Below are 17,526 nucleotides of genomic sequence, written 5' to 3'. Positions count from 1 at the left end.
CTACTCAGCTTTAAGAAACTGTATTTTTATCATAGTATTTAGCTTTAAGAAACCCGGTGATCTCTGTAAAAAAATTAAAAAGGATATAAAATTTAAATTTTATCCAAAAAGAGAACATGTTACATACCTACAAAACAATAAAACAAAAACGGAACTACAATCACATATAAGTAAAAACTAGGTTAAGATCCACACAAGAACATTCTGTATACAAATAATTTTTACATATTATTTTGTGTTTATTTTTATGTATATAATTAAATTAGAATAAGCATATAAATCAAAACACTACCTCTTATTTATTTACAATATTTTTTTTGATAAATAAATAAAAATAACCATTTTATTAAGTTTTATAATATATAATTAAATTTCAATGAAATTGACATAGATATATAGTATATTTTAATATAAATATTTATTATTGAGACTTCCTACTCATATAGTTTTATTAACATTTGTATATTTGGTGTAACAAAAAATTTAAACCATTAATCGAAAAATTTTCAATGTGAGATTTTTTCAATGTAAATTTCAAAAAAACAAAAATATTAAGGTCTCAATACTTTTTCAATATATATTTCGAAATTAACATATTTATATTTTATATGGTATATATATTAATTTAAATGATATTAATATATATATATATATATATATATTAAATGAGATTTCATATTCATATGCTTTTTTGATCATTTGTATCTTGTTATAGCAAAAATGTTACACCATTATTCATAAAAGTTTCGGTGCGGAACTTCAAACATTTTTAGTAATTTTATAGACACTTAAAAAAATTCAAAATATAACATATAAGAAAAAATCTAAATTTTTTATTATATGGTAAAGGTGATTGTTTAATTTTTTATAATATAAAATTAGACAAAAAGAAGGAAAAATACCAAAATTGTTATCAAATTTTTATTATTCATAATCATTAATTATCATATATATATTAATCATATTAGGTAATTACGTAGCTTTAATTTAAAGAAAAAATGAAAAGAAACATTGAACATTACTATCAATTTAATAGTTAATTTAGTAAAAAAATATAGTATATGTTTAGATGAACCAACATATTTTCTAATGATTCTACAAATCATCCTAGTAATGACACGTGACTATCAAAATATGTTGTAATGTTTTTCAATTAATATATAAGTAAAAATATACTTGTCGTTTTATTTAGATTATCTATTAATATGTTATGGGCCTCGTCTATGTATCGACTAATTTAATATTTCTTGCATGTTACATGTAACGACTAATTATCCTTATGTCCTGACAGTTTGTAAGATCAATAAGTTCACAATAATTTTACTTTCAAATATATATCTTTCACATGACAGTTCATCGAACTTATAATACATTTCGTTGCCACTCGTCAAATTGTAATTTTAAACACATTAGCCGATCTAAATCTTCGCCTATAAAAAACCTTACCACTCTTTCCATTTTCTCCACAGAACAAGAGAGATATCTTTCTAAGAGAAAACTCTTAAAACTTCACTCCTTCATCAATGGCTTACTCTAAGATTACTCTTCTCCTTGTTTTGAATGTCATCTTCTTCACTTTGGTCAGCTCTACATCGGCCCCTTGTCCACCACCACCGTCCAAAAGCCCCAACAAGAAACCCCCACCGTCGTCTCCTTACCGCAAACCCACTTGTAAAGATGCTCTTAAACTCAAGGTATGTGCTAACGTGTTGAATTTGGTTAAGGTTTCTCTACCACAAAAGGCCGAATGTTGCGCCCTTATCAAAGGTCTAGTTAATCTCGATGCCGGGGTCTGTCTCTGTACCGCTTTGAAGGCTAATGTCCTTGGCATTATTAATCTTCGTGTTCCTATTTCACTGAGTGTTCTCTTTAACCAGTGTGGTACGAAGGTTCCATCTGGTTTCCAATGTGCTTAGAGATAGCACGTTTTTAAACCGATTTTCTAAATTATCACAAAAACTACGATTCTTGTTTCAAAATTTCTTGTAATGTCCAACTCTCTTGTTTTTATTCTACTATTATCTATTGTTTGTAATTTGTTACATGTTTTATTAATGAAATAAGGTGTTTTCATTCAAGAAATGATAAATAGCTTATTATTTATTATACGTGGTTAATGGATGCTTATACCACCCAAATTTTGCTATATGCATTATCCCGCAGCACCACGCAACTTTTAAATTTGACCAAGCACATGAAATAAAACCGAACCTAAGAATGTTTTTTTCTAACTGGATTCCTACAAGGACCGAGTTAATCATGGAATACTCTTATCATTTTTGCCAGATATTAACAATCTAAAACAAATTAATTAAAATGAGCTTGATTTTGAATGACACACACCAACCGGCAAATATATAAATCGCGGCGGACAAGTATTAAGTTCAGCTAAATTTGGTAATATAAGTCACCCCATATTCGATATTTGTAGGAATCATTAAAAAGACCAAACTTCAAAGCATTAAATACGGAAAGGCAAAAAATGAAAAGAAGGTAGCATATTAAATTCCGAGCATATAAGCCAAAGTCTTTCAAAGGTTTCAAACAAAGTAGAAAGTCAATACCCGAACCAGCAACGTTTTCTATTAAACCGGAAACCGGTTCACAGACCTACCTGGTGCGCTCTTGACTTTCTCTGTCTTTTATAGTCTTAAATACCATTTTGACCTTCCCCCAAAAAAACTGAAAACATGAACTAAATGGCTTATCCCATTAGATGCTAGGTTATTTACTAAACTACCCTCAAAGCGATACCCGAATTACCTCTCAACCTCCCTCATCAAATTACCATTTTGCACCTATCTGAGATTGAAAAAGCAAGGAGGTTTAGGGGTAATTCGGTCATTAGATGACATCTTGTTTGGCTGCGGCGGCGGAAGATGCGATGGTCGGAGAAATGGTGCTGCTAAGGACCGAAGTGATCTGATTGACGATGGAGCAAAGGTGGTTGTTGATGGTTGTGACGGTGGAGAGATTCGGTTTCGCGGTTGGGACGTTGCTCGCCAAGACCTGAATCCCAACGGTGAGAAGACACGACGGCGGAGGAATCGAATTGACAGAAATACCCTCGACCTCACCGGGAGGGTTCACGGGAACGACGGAGAACCCGAGGGGCAAAAACGGAACATTTGAAGGATCTTCACCGTTCATCACGTGCTGGATTGATTCAACGCCGACCGTAGAGTAGACGATTAAGCCGCCAGAGTTATCAATACAGCTCTCTTGAAGCATCAGCTCCACGTTATGCCATGAGTTGCTCGCTACCTGTATGTAAAACACACAATTAAAAAATTCTTGAATTTTTTAATTTTAATATCAAATACGGAATCCAGCGGTTGCTTAAACCGTTAACCTCTAAATTTAAAATTCTTTATGGTATCTAGAATTAGGGTTTTGATGTTTTGAACTTACATTGATACGAAGAAGAGATATGCAGTTTCCAGGATGTGAACCATTGGCTATATGAGCAACTTCATGAGATGAGTTTCCACTGAACAAAACTTCCAAGAGAGAGTGGTGATGTTGATCACGGAGGAGATCAAAGACTTTGAAGTGAGAAAATGGAAGCCAAGTTGTTGAGACAGCAACAAGAACAACTCCAGTTGGCTGACCAGGCTCACACACTTTCCTTGTCGTGATTCTCACAGTGTCTTTCGCTGTTTCAGACAGTGCGGTCCATGATTGTCCGTACGATGTACTTATATTCACACAGAATGTTTTCATCATCCTTTGTGATAACCTCATCATGTTCCTCCTCGCTTCTGCTGATCGAATCACTGTAATAAGAAACAGAACTTTAGTGTGTCCGTTTTTAGGAGGTGTTCTTAAAATCAGTCTAAGCTGGGACTAGACGCCCGCCTAGGAGTTAAATCAGCTCTAAACGAAATGATTTTTCTAGAACAATTTTTACGAAAAACCAGTCTAGGTGTTCATAAAAATCCGTCCAAATGTGTAGGCTAATCAGTAATTCATATAAAACATTTAATTACTGCCATGCGGTTTCTTAAACATTGGTTTTAGGGTTTTTAGAATCTAGGGATATGGTGAGATTACTAACCTCCAAGATCGGTTATGTTTCTAGCCATTAGACTAGCCATCCTCTCGCATTGTCTCTCCAACACATCGACCCAGCGGCTAGCTCCAAAAGCCATACCGCTTTTCACATACTCTGCGAAGGTCTCGTGCACGTGCCTCTCGACTACCTCCACGTGCTCGACCCACTTGACCTTTGAGTATCCATTAGGCATGTCTTGAATGATGCACCCTGAAGGTTTTCTCTTATACTCATGTGGACTGTTTTGGTCGTGGAAGCTATCGATCGGGAAGTCTACGATTGCCCAGTTCCCGTTTTCAGAGTTTTGTTCCACGTAACGTAGAAAATAAGCTTCACGAGTTGGAACCAGTGGAGATAGTACCTGTAACTCTGCATACATCTTGTAAAACATAACAACATAGACTAAGTTAGAAATAAATGGCCACGTTTGTTCAGCTAGTTCCAAAACGAGTTATTAAATTACCAGCATAAGAGAGCCACTAGCTCCAGAAACTCCAGATGAAATGATCTGAACCGTTTTTGCCCTAGCCACTATTGAGCAGAACATCTCCGACCACTTATCCTGGAATACAAAAAATGCATCGATTAATCGCGAATGATTAAAATCAAAGGAGTTTGTGAATAGTATACTACTTACAGCGTTTAGAAACGCGTTAACAAGCGTTATGCTGTTCATGATAACAACTGCGTTTGCCTTTGAAGCTTCTCTACGAAAATCTCCATTGTTGTTATTCTTCTCCATTGGCCATGGGAACAACCTCATGTACTCTTCCTCGTTCAGACACAAAGTCTCGCCACCGATCTTGTCCGATATCTTGTTGACCCACAAAGGCTCTTCCGTGTCACACATTTTAGCAAGTTCTTGGACGCACGAGACAGCAAATTCCATAGCCATAACCTTTTCTTCATCCGCAAGTAACATGTTGTTGCTGCTGTTGTTAATAGTTTGAGTTGGGAAGAAACAAGCACTGTCTTGTGGAGGAAGCGACATCAAGTCTGAACAAGGATGATCTGGATAGTTACCAGCGTATGCGCTAATATCTAACTCCAATGAAGGTTGGTGATGTGGAAGCTCCGAAGCAGGATTGATCAACGGCTGAGATGGTGGCATGGGTTGCATTGGACGATCTGTGTATCTTGAAGCTATGCAGCATAGACGATCAAGCTGTTTACACGCGCACACACACAAAATCAATATGTATTAATCCGCTTTTTAAATAAACTTTTGGTACATTTTTACAAAGCTAATAAACCCAATAAAAACTGAACTAAATCAAACCGAAAGCAAGCTAGATAACTGGCTTAATCTCAATCTTATTAAATATGAAAAACATTATGATTCAAATGATGAGTCCACAAGACTATGTATTACAGCATTTATAAACGCATAAAATGTTTTAGGTAGGGAATCAAAACCAATATAAAATGGTTAGAAATACCTCTTCACGGAGGCGACAGTTCTCAATGTGGAGTTCGTTGAAAGGAATGTCGCCGAGGACGGTGGGGCCGCCGCAAGAAGGACACGAGAGGCACCGAAGCTCCGCCTGAAGTTGAGAATTCTCCAACTTGAGGTTATCGTTATCTGCCCTTAACATCACATTCTCTGCTCGGTCTTGTTGTGCCTATATATTTTATTCATTACAAAAATAAGATATAATCATTTATTCATTTAGTTAATCTTTTATATCAACAGACATAAATAGCACAGCTTGAATTATGAATTTAAGGTTTCATAATTATCTTCATTATTATAAATCTTACAAAGTATATACATGACTCATTGAGAATATGATTATATTAAATTGTAAAATGAAAGACTGGTTACCTTCATTTGGGTACGCCTATTTTGAAACCAAAACTTGACTTGTCGAGGCTTGAGACCAAGTTCATGACTTAATCTTTGTCTTTGCTTGTCGTCTGGATGAGGGTTTTCTTTGAACAATCTACAAAGATTTTATAATGATCACTATTCAAATCCAAAGTTAATTTCCAGACTCCAATTTTGTGATTGATACACAAAACGTATATTCAATTAATAAAATCAAAACAAAATATTGTACCTATCTAAAAATATTAAAATCAAATCTTATTACAGTTTAGATGCTTTTCATTTTTATATCCGAAAACACTTAGCTTTACTAAAAAGAACTTAAAGCCAATGTACAATCAAGAAAACCTTCACAAAACTTAGACCCATATATGATAAATTTAGTACTTTAAAACCAAGGCTACTAAAGTAAAACTTTTTTTAGTATTGATTTTTACTAAATCAGTTTTACTCGGTCATTTATACTACTACTCCTACAAAATCAGTTTCACTAATCCCATTCACTTGCAGACTCCTAGACTAACAAGCTTAAACCCATATTCAAGAAATTTAGTACTTTTAAAACCAATAGATTCACAAAACTTCAACTCATATGCAATCAAAGTAACCTTCAGAACTATTCAAACTTATAGAGCATAACTGGTTTCAACTTAGGTACGCATCATACATTTTAAAACTAAAACATTTTCATCCAGATTAAAAGTTGACTTTTCTTTTAAAAATCGACTTTAGACCGAAACTAAAACCAAAACTACTATAAACCTGGTTAGCCTGAAATAGTTTCCACTTTGGTACGGTTCGGTTCATATACAATTTTGAAACCAAAAGATGCAACACTTACGCCTCCATTTCTTGGATCTGACGATCAGTATGTCTGTGGTAACGTTTCTTCTTCGCAGGAGGAGGTTGTTCATCGTCTCGAAGTTCATTAACATCAAACTCAGTCCCGGACTTTGGATCTTCTGCTTGTTCACTACCCGACCCGAATGACCCACCCACCGACCCGTTTTCCATCATTTCCTCCACTGCTTCATCTCCCATCATCATCATCATGCTCATACTCATCATTCCATGCTCCTCCTTCTAATAAAAAAATATCATTAATCGATGGGTTGAAAAAAATATTTAACCAAAGAGCAGAAATTTGAGATAAATGTGGACATTTTTAATTAGAAACAAACCGGGATAATGGAGGAAAATGAGTTGAAAGGGATGAAATTAAAATTAGGGTTTTGGATTGTTGCCGGAGAAGAAGAAGCAGGCGGAGGCGGTGAAGCAAATCTGTTGTCGGATGTCATCACACTTTCTTCCCCTATTGTCAACATTACTTGCAACAACAACAAAGAAACTAATCGTTACAAAGATCTCACTTAGGTTTTTCTTGAAAATCTGGAATAAGTGAAGGTTCAAAAGGGAGAATCAGTGCATGGAAATGCAGAAATATTTTATGAAATCTCAGAATTAATCTCAAATGCAAAATTACCAGAGCCAGCAGCTCGTTTCACAGTTCAGAAAATATTTAGAATTAAATACAAAAAACGTAACCGATAAAAACATTTATTGCTGGTAAATTCTTTTCAAAATAAAAATCAAGAAAATGCAGGTCCAAGTCCAACTGATATAAATAAATAAGACACTATCTGAACATTCAACAAAAAAAATAAGGATTGTGTATATATTTTATGTTGTAGTAATATTTTGGATCGAACTTGGGAAAAAATATTTTTTAAAAAAATTCAAAGGATTTTCATGAAAATAATTTTAAAAGAGAAGAAGAAAATACATGCATCCGAAGAACACACAACACAAACTAGCTAAAGATAATGCACTATTTCTTTTTGACATTTTAATAGATATTTTCTCTCACTTTCTCTTGTTTTATCTCACTTTTCACCTTCTTTAGCTTCCGAGAAGAAGAAACAAGAATGGTATTCTCTCTATACTCTCTAGAGATTTTGGAGTTTACCTACTTTCTCTCTCTAAGTTTTTTCTTCTTCTGAGTTTCTTTCCCTTTGCAATAAATGGAGGAGTAAATTCTCATTAAATACTTACCGGACCAGAAGGGTAAACGGCAGACTTTTTGTTTTAACGGCGCTAATTGACGTACTGTAACGGATGTAAAAAACGCTCGTCTAACTCTTTCCGTTAACAGCTCCGTCTTCCCACGTGGAGTTATATTATTGGGAATCCGTACGTTTTGCCTCGAAACAAGCGACGTGTATAAGTCAAAACGTTTTTCAACTTAAGTCAAAAAATTATTCACCACGCGTTAACCGCGTGCGTTCTGTACACTGCATTGTTCTTCTGTCAGAGAGGCACAAGTGTTGCATTATTTGTTTGTCAAAGCCCAAAACAAACAAAATTTAAAAAAATCTAGTCCGTTTTATAAAGAGAAAAGTTACATTTAAAACATAATTTCATTACATTTACTCTGTATTATCTAGTAGTTTATATTTATGTTAAGAATACTTTAATTAGTAGTGGTAAAATATTTAGAAAGTTATATGTTTTATTTGAAAAATAGATATTACTAGACAAGGTGATTTTCACGTGCTCATGCACGGGTATAAATATTTTTAAAGTAAATATATTATAATAATTGATTGCTATCTACTTTTAATTTTAAATTAATTTATAATTTATATGCATCATTTATATTAATAATATTATGTTACTTTAATTATACATATGATTTTATATATGTTATATTTAATTGATTTTGTTTTTTTTTTCATTCGATTTAGTTATCATTTGGGTAAATTAGATTGCATCTAGGAATTCAACTATAATATTTTTATTCCATATATTAAAATTTTGGTTAATTTCTTATTTGCATTTAGGTGGTTGTTGTCTTAGATATGTGAATATATTTTACGAAGATTATGTATAACTTAAGATATATTTTGATTAGAATGAAATTAAAAAAAAAAACTAAAGTGTATGATTCCAAATTACATAAAGTAATATAACGAAACGATAATATTCTGAAATCTGATGCATATATATAAATTTTTCAAAATAACTAAATTGTAGCAGTTGGTTAATATTCTATTTTCATTTTTAATATGCTTTTAGTTGTCTTATGATTTATATTTATAAAATAAATTACTATTCTTATAAAATTATATATTCTTATCGTAGTTAAATCTATGATTTTAGATATAAGTTGGATTAATCGAATCACTCATGTTGTGAGTATATTGAGTTACATATATTCTTTTAAATTCAAAATGAAGTATAATTATTTTTATTATAATTAAGTCAAATGTGCATGTATTTCCATAATATTTATCAAATTATATGTTAATGTTTGTAAAATATATATTAGAAAATAAAGCGATGATCAATAAGAAGTTACATGAGTAAGTAGCTGATACATTTTTGAAAGCTCATGAGCACATATCAATATATACAATAATTAAAATATTTTATAAATTGTAAATAACTTTATGCCTTTGATTTATTGAATGGAGACTAAAATTTATTTTAAATAATCTTAAAAATGAGAATTCAGATTTGCTTTGGTATTTTGATTATGGTTCTATTAAGTTACAAACATAAAAACATAAAATTAAAAGAAAATTTAATATTAAGAAAAAATAACTTTAATAATGATAAAATATAATATATTTACCTCATTAAACAATTTTGTAACTATTTGATCAAACGATGTTTATTTTGAAAATTATTTTTAGTTTTTTTAATATCTCTTAAAAATAAGCAGTAAAAAAATGTGATTGTATTTAAAAATAATATTATATAAGTAAAATATAATTTATCGATATTTTTTGCTGTAATTGAAAGATATTATAGTCAACTAAATATATACAAAAAAACATTTGAATATTACTAATTATAAACTATTTTTAGATAATTAAACATATATCAGTTTATGTTACTTAATTATTTTATGTAATCATCTAAGAAATATATAGATATATAAAAATATTTTTATTATTTTGAATTGTTTTTTGCATTGTTTAAAATTATGTTTTAAAAGAAATAATAATTCTTTTTCTAATATCAAGATTATCTGTGTAAATTGTTTTTAATGAAATTACATTATATATAAATTTATAATTTTCATCTAAGAAAATGTAGATATACAGAAAGTATTTTATTACTTCAAAATTATATTTTATGTTATTTAAAAATAGTTTTTAAATGTAGTATTACTATTTATTGAATTTTCCTTTTTTTATGAAATCATATTATATATACATATATTTCGTTTTTCAATTCTTTTTTTTTAACCTTATAAAAAATTCCTTTTTTCTTATATGTGTAAATTGTTTGGAATTTTTTTTAAAAAGAAACTAAATAAAATAAATAATAGTATTTTAAATGTAAATTAATTCATTAAGGGTATCTGTGTAATCAACCATCGTGAGAGTTAACGTGAGAGCGAGACATAGGAAACTGACTTCTCAAATAATATTATAGAGATTTGCATTGTTTAAAATTATGTTTTAAAAGAAATAATATTTCTTTTTCTAATATCAAGATTATCTGTGTAAATTGTTTTTAATGAAATTACATTATATAGAAATTTATAATTTTCATCTAAGAAAATATAGATATACAGAAAGTATTTTATTATTTCAAAATTATATTTTATGTTATTTAAAAATAGTTTTTAAATGTAATATTACTGTTTTGTGAACTTTTTTTTTTATGAAATCATATTATATACACATATATTTTCGTTTTTCAATTCTTTTTTTTAACTTTATAAAAAATTCCTTTTTTATTATATGTGTAAATTTTTTGGAAATGTTTTGAAAGGAAGCTAAATAAAATAAATAAATAATAGTATTTTAAATGTAAATTAACTCATTAAGGATATCAGTGTAATCAACCATCGTGAGAGTTAACGTGAGAACGACACATAGGAAACTGATTTCTCAAATAATATTATAGAGATACTTGCAAGGCCTAAATATTTTTGTTAATTCGGTTCGAACTTAAAAACAAAATTAACAAAATAATCTTCTTTGAACTAAAAGAATCAGAGATCCAGTTAAACCTGAAAATATTTCAAGTAGATTAAAATCCACTAACTGGACTAGAAAAGCCCTAAGACAAAATATAAAAGTCGCATAATCAAATGACACTGAGTGGAAACTACACTCTATATTTTGGTCTTGGCTCATAACTTTGTAATCATAAAAAATGATTTAGAATCTACTCTTACAATGGAGTATACACGATAAAATCATGTTACTTGGTCCAATGTATGATCTCTAAAAATTATAATCATTCGGTTGCAAAACATATATATCAAATGTGTATGAAGTGGTTCCTTTCTCAGCAGACTTGTATTTTGATACATGGAACCAGGTCCCTTTGACGGGCTTATAGGTATACCATAATTTCTTTCTCAGCAGGAATGGTTCCTTTCTCATCAGACTTGTATTTTGATACATGGAACCAGGTCCCTTTAACGGCCTTGTTTATGGCAATACCTTCTTACATATTATGGCATGATATTCTCAGCTAGCATTGGTATATACTATTATGTCACTGCAGATCCCTATTACCTCTCAACTTTTGTTAATATTTGATCATAGAAGTAGTCAAGTAGACAATCTAAGGAGATGGAGTTTGTACTCATTGTCTTTTTACTATAAATTATCTTTCACTTCCAACCAAATCCTAATTGATAGAGATTTTAATGACAAAATCAGCTAAAATTTTGAAAATTTTACACAAATGATTAATCCAATAAGCTTGGATTGAGATAGTATTTGTAAATGCTAGATAAAATAAGAGGATTTGAGAGAAAAAAATGAAATCCTCTCTAACCCATGATTTAATGTTTAAGTAACAGTTTACAACACATATATTTTTTTTGCTGAACTCACAAATAATACAAATCATGTAAATGACAGCCAAACTGACAATTCGAGAGTTGGAGAATCATCGGTATCCTCCGCCACTGGATACCTTTAGGTGTAAAAACTTTTTTTTTTTGGGGGTGCAAACTTTAGGTGTAAATACTTGTTAGCCAATACTAATATATTAACTTCAAGAGAATCAACTGTCACATCTCCCGGTTTGGTTTACAGAGTCTATATGAGTCTGTAATGTTGTCGGCAAAAAAAAAAAAAAAAAGAGAATCAACTGTCACGTACCGTGAAAAATTACATCTAGGTCTTAGTATTTGTACGAACTTTTAGTGATTTGGATATAAAAACACATACACCGCTCCACATAATAGGAAAATAATAGTATTACTTTATTACCACATATTGAAGTAAAACAAGAGAGCATGAGATTTATTTTGATGGATGCACATAGAGTATCATCATCATATTCGATTATCCAAATTGGAAGAATCATACGATGTTGAAAGCTCTTCGAGAGGTCGAAGGTGGAGGTTTACAGTCGCAAATGTGGTTAATACATTTAGGTTCGGGAACAAATTGTTTGCACCATATTTCACAATCTCTGTAGTCATGGCAATGATCTTCGTGATCGTTAATTCCCATTATCATTGAAGATGAACCTATAATTAAATCATGTATATATAAATATTTTATTTTATATTTATATGCTTCATAATTGAATCTCATGTTTAAAATATGAATTAACTTACATGAGAGAATAAACAATGCAACAATGAAGAAAATTGAGGACTTCATGGTTTTTTTCTTCTTCTTTGGATTCACAAAAATGTTTGCACCAAGTTTTCTTGCGGTATTGAATTGAGATCATTGACTAATTTATAGTACAAAACTTTTGATGCTATTAATGAAAGTTTATTATTATTAAATTTTAGTTATCTATTAATAACCACATCTTATATATATATATATATTTCTCTGAGTCAACTATATCTAATTAACCATGGAAACCAAAAATGGTAACTGCTGTTGAATGTAACAACAGATGTCGAATGTAACCAGCAGATGTTGATTGTAAGTTTGTAACTAACAAATCCCTTATATATGTTAATTGAGAAGCATTACAACATTTTTTTGTATCCACGTGTCATTACTATTTAGATTTTTAGAATCCTTAGAAAAATAGGTTGGTCAAATTAAATATATAATAATGTTTTTATTAAACTAACCATAAATTGATTATTAATGTTTTTTATTATTTCCTTAAAAAAGTTACGGAATTGTCTAATGTGTCTAAAATATACTCCCTCCGTTCCTTACAGATACATATTCTAGAGAAAATATTTGTTTCAAAAAGATCCATTTTTTTCATTTTTAATGCATGTTTTATTAATTAATTGCAAACTTCAAAAAAATTAATTGCACTAATTAATTTTTTATTGGCTTAAAATTATAGAAAAAAGATAAACACAAAAAATTATGCAAATTTAATGTGTTTTATTAAAATGTATGAAAAACTAGAATATGGATCTTTTAGGAAAATAGGGAGTATATGATAATTACTTATTTTGAATAATAAATATTTGATAAAAATTAATGTATCTTCTATCATATTTGTTTAATTTTAAACTACTAAAATCAATTAAACAACCACATTAACCATATAATAAAAATTTAGATTTTTCTGCATATGCTATATTTTGAATTTTTAAAATCGACTATAAATTACTAATACTGTTAAAAGTCTTACATTCAAATTTTGTGATCCATAATTTAAATTTTTTGTTATAATAAATAAAAATGATTACAAAATCATATAAGTAGAAAGTATCATTTAATAATTATTAAAATTAAGGATATATATATATATATATATATTAAAATTATTTTAAATTAAACTATATACCATATAAAATACATAAATATTTTAATTTCAAAATTACTTTGAACAAAATTTTCTTGATAAAATCTTTCGGCAAACATCAACAACTTAATATTTCAATAATATATAAATTACTAAAATTATTATTCCCACAATGAAAATTTTATTATCAGTAATTTAAAATTTTTGCTATAAGAAATACACATGATCAAAAAAATCATATGAGTAGAAACCATCATTTAATAGACATTAATATTAAATATATACTATATATATGTTAATATTATTTAAATTTAATTATATATTCTATCAAATAGAAAAAAAATATTGTTTGGATTAATAAAGTTTATTTATATGTTCGCACCAATTTAATTATATATGTAATAGTTACTGATTTTTTAATTATTTAATATATATTTATTATTTAATAATATGTAAAAAACATATAATAAATAAAATAATTTTATATATAATGTTCATTCTGCGTAAGGCGCGGATATATAACTTTCAGGAACAGAGGGCACAAGTTGTGGAGTCAAAAAGAAACATCTTCTTCTACACATATCTATTTAGTATTGTGATGCAACATGTCTTCCTCTTGTTTGCTTGCAGGCAGGAACGAGGCTGTGATCGAAGAAAGAGAGCAAGGGATTCAAGAAATACATAATCAGATTGGAGAGATTAACAAAATATTCAAAGATCTTGCGGTTCTTGTTAAAGACCAAGGAGTTATGATAGGTGAACAAAATCTATAAGAGCATGGCCTCAGTTCTACAGTTGCGGAGCTCACTTTATTTGTTTAAATTGGCAGAAGATATTGGTACTCACATTGACAACTCTCGAGCTGAAACTGCTCAAGGAAGATCTCAGCTCGCACAAGCCTCAAACACACACAAAGATCAAAACTCATCTCTGGTAAATAAAAAAACACTTTAAAATTTTCTGGTTTTTAGGGATGGGTATAGACTACATTCTAATGTTTTGATCTTGTTTACATGCATACATGCTTGCTCTTGGTCATATTTGGCATTTTACTCCTGATCGTGATTATTGTTCTCGCAGCTTGATGTTGGAAAAGCAAGAACAAGTTTTTGGAATGTTTTCATCGATCGTAAAAGCATCAACGAGTATGTAACGTGACAAAGCTTAGTAGTTGGGTTTAAGGGTGTACTGGTTACTGTAATAGAGTGGGTGGTGTGGTTTTTTTTATTTGTTGGAGATAAGCGTCTTGCTTGTATTTCTCCTAAATTCTAATAAACCGGAACTCTGGAAGTATCATGGAAGAGATTGGTTTTGCACCGGTTCAAACTTGCCAAAAAAAAAGTGATTGAGATTGAGAGAAGCGTGTTGCTGCAGTCACAAGGAAGTCCAAAAGCTAATTTATCAAGACTGCTTCGGGTTCTTGCAAGCTTCAACCTCGTGCAACAAGAATTGAAAACGCAAACATACTCTGTATGATTCCTGATTCCGGCAGCGACATCCAAGACGAGGGATCTAGTTTAGGTCTTGGATCCACTCTCTTGAAGAGGCTGTATAGATAAGCAGAGGAACAATCTTAACGATATGAACCTAAACAAGAGATCGAGATAATTGACTTGATGCCGTGCATGTAAAGGAATCTTCAAACTGATTTCATCATTTTCATAATCTCTAGAATTGATTTCTGTTGGGATTGTGTGAGCCTATGTCCAACTCTATCTTATCTTATTAGTACGATATTGTCCACTTTGAGACTTAGGCAAGCTCATAGATTTAGTTTTGGTTTCCTTCCCAAAAGGCCTCATACATTAGAGATGAACATCTCTTTATATATTAGATTTTCCTTTGTCTAATATCCGATATGGGACTTAACTTGTTATCTCACATTCTCCTCCTCAAGCTAAGGATCACATCCATCTCGTGTGTTTCCTTCGGCGAATCATCTTTGGCACCACCTTGTATCGGTAATCGCATGGCTTCCTTTGAGAATGTTCTTTCTCCGACAACATCACAGATTCCATGATCTTCTGACTAATATCTGCCAAACCTCATTTTTCTTCCTTAAAGGATCATGTTCTTACTTAAGGGTATTTTGGTCTTCTTGCAGATCTTCGTCAACCGCTCTGATACCAACTGTTGGGATTGTGTGAGCCCATGTCTAACTCTATCTTATCTTATTAGTACAATATTGTCCACTTTGGGCCTTAGGCAAGCCCGCATGGATTTACTTTTGGTTTCTTTCCAAAAGGCCTCGTACATTAGAGTTGGACATCTCTTTATATATTAGATGTTTCTTTGTCTAATATCCGATGTGGGACTTAACTTGTTATCTCACAATTTCGACATGAATCTTAATGACTGACCTGTTTGAACTGAAACTGTATTAGTGATGGACCTCATTCACACCCAAAAACTAGCTCTACATAGATAGTAAACTATCATGGGCTCTGATACCATATTAGTAATGAGTCTGACTCACACCCAAAAGCTACCTCAATGAATGGAGGATTGCCACATCACATATATATTGTCCAAGGATGTTAATAATCTCAAAGCTAAAGAAGCTTTTTCAATGATCGGACTTGATGATTTCATCAGAATCTCTAACCTGATGAGATGAGATAGAGCTCAAGCAGTATGTTGCGGAGAAGGTGAAGATCACGGCTATGATCGATCTCCGGCCACCGTATTCCGGCGTTTGCTACCCATCGATTTGAATTTCATAACTCTAGTTCAAGCGCTACACATAGACTATTGCTTCTGCTTGCTCTAGTGAGGGTAAAGTCCGGTGATCAATTTGGATAAGTTGCCGGTTGAACAAGCATATCTCGACCCGGATTTGTTAATTCGAAATGGGCCGGTCTAGTCCAGTAAGGCCAGACGATTTTTAATCGTAAGGAAATTAAAATAAAATACAACTTATATGAGTTGGCCATATTATTGGGTCAGTGGAAAGAACTTATAATTTAAAAAAAAAATGAGAAAGGAAAAAAAAAAGCATCTTTATTTATGGAAAAGCGAAAGCTAAAAATCCCACAAAACCCATGAAAATTTGAAAAGAAAAGACAAAGAAATCAAATTTTACAAAAGAAGAATCCAATTAAGCTTTAGTACTTTGAAATTCAATTCTCTTCGTTATATATAACATATATAATTAATTTAAATTTTATTTTACTCTCTTAACATCTAACCTTATTCATTTCAATGCTTAAAAAAAGAACGAAAGAAATTGAAAAGTTGATGAAATATCATGAATAATATGTTTTGAACTTTTACTCGATAATATTGTATTCTCTTTTTCTCATAATCATCTCTGACATAAGATTAGTGCCGTGCGAAGGCTAGTAGGGGATCAGGGCAAAAATAATTTATTTTATATCAAATATGCGTATTAATTTTTATTAATACGAACCAGAAAATAAATTGTTTTCTTATTTTATATTTTAAAATTATTTTTAAGAAAAATTAATCTTATGAAAATTAATGGCAAAAGTTATATTTTGGTTACAACTGAAAATTGTATATACACACTCAAACTATATGCAGGAAAATGTTTTCGACATTCAAAATAAAAAATATACAATGAAATTAATATTCACAAAAACTAAGCAGAAATAGTCATATTATTGAAAAATATTAAGAGATAATTATAGTTTTTATCATATTATCATATATTGATTATATGATTTATGAATATGGAAACTTTAAGATGTACTAATGTGAGAGAGGGCATGGAGCCAATGCCCCAAAATTGATAAAGTGAGCACGGCTCTACATAAGATGTCTGTTTGGAATTACTTGAAACATTAGAGTTGAATTACAATGGTGGTCGTCATACACTATACGTACATGTGTTCAGTGTATGTCTACGACGTCTAAGAACAGATAAATATTTCTAGGGGTTTTTGCAAAATTAACTTACAACTGAAAGTCATAC

At 30.6% G+C, this 17,526-nt stretch overlaps 2 protein-coding genes and 1 long non-coding RNA gene across 5 annotated transcripts; 2 read left to right on the top strand and 1 right to left on the bottom strand.

Moving 5' to 3' along the window:
• The first annotated feature begins 1,440 nt into the window (after nt 1–1,440).
• On the top strand, nt 1,441–2,105 carry LOC106364447 (pEARLI1-like lipid transfer protein 1). The gene has a single exon (XM_013804023.3). The coding sequence runs from the start codon at nt 1,524–1,526 to the stop codon at nt 1,914–1,916; it is 393 nt and encodes a 130-aa protein (XP_013659477.1). The 5' UTR covers nt 1,441–1,523; the 3' UTR covers nt 1,917–2,105.
• A 376-nt stretch (nt 2,106–2,481) lies between these two features.
• On the bottom strand, nt 2,482–7,904 carry LOC106366839 (homeobox-leucine zipper protein HDG5). Of its 3 annotated transcripts, none has more exons than XM_013806504.3 (10): nt 7,750–7,904; nt 7,064–7,209; nt 6,724–6,965; nt 5,880–5,997; nt 5,494–5,676; nt 4,692–5,219; nt 4,518–4,616; nt 4,058–4,433; nt 3,412–3,776; nt 2,482–3,264 (listed from the first exon to the last, which is right to left on the bottom strand). In XM_013806504.3, the coding sequence occupies exons 2-10, from the start codon at nt 7,205–7,207 to the stop codon at nt 2,845–2,847; spliced, it is 2,475 nt and encodes an 824-aa protein (XP_013661958.1). In that variant the 5' UTR covers nt 7,208–7,209; nt 7,750–7,904; the 3' UTR covers nt 2,482–2,844. The 3 variants fall into 3 exon arrangements, with proteins under 3 accessions (XP_013661958.1, XP_013661960.1, XP_048596629.1); XM_013806506.3 differs by having other exon boundaries at nt 7,777–7,889; XM_048740672.1 differs by having other exon boundaries at nt 7,849–7,888.
• A 5,619-nt stretch (nt 7,905–13,523) lies between these two features.
• LOC125578287 lies at nt 13,524–15,209 on the top strand. Its single transcript, XR_007316372.1, has 2 exons — nt 13,524–14,525; nt 14,673–15,209. It is a non-coding gene; the product is annotated as an uncharacterized LOC125578287 (long non-coding RNA).
• Nucleotides 15,210–17,526: the final 2,317 nt, after the last annotated feature.

This window comes from Brassica napus, chromosome A9 (genome assembly GCF_020379485.1).
Source record: "Brassica napus cultivar Da-Ae chromosome A9, Da-Ae, whole genome shotgun sequence".
In the NCBI taxonomy this organism is placed as follows: domain Eukaryota; kingdom Viridiplantae; phylum Streptophyta; class Magnoliopsida; order Brassicales; family Brassicaceae; genus Brassica; species Brassica napus.
This window is presented reverse-complemented; position numbering and strand designations above follow the sequence as displayed.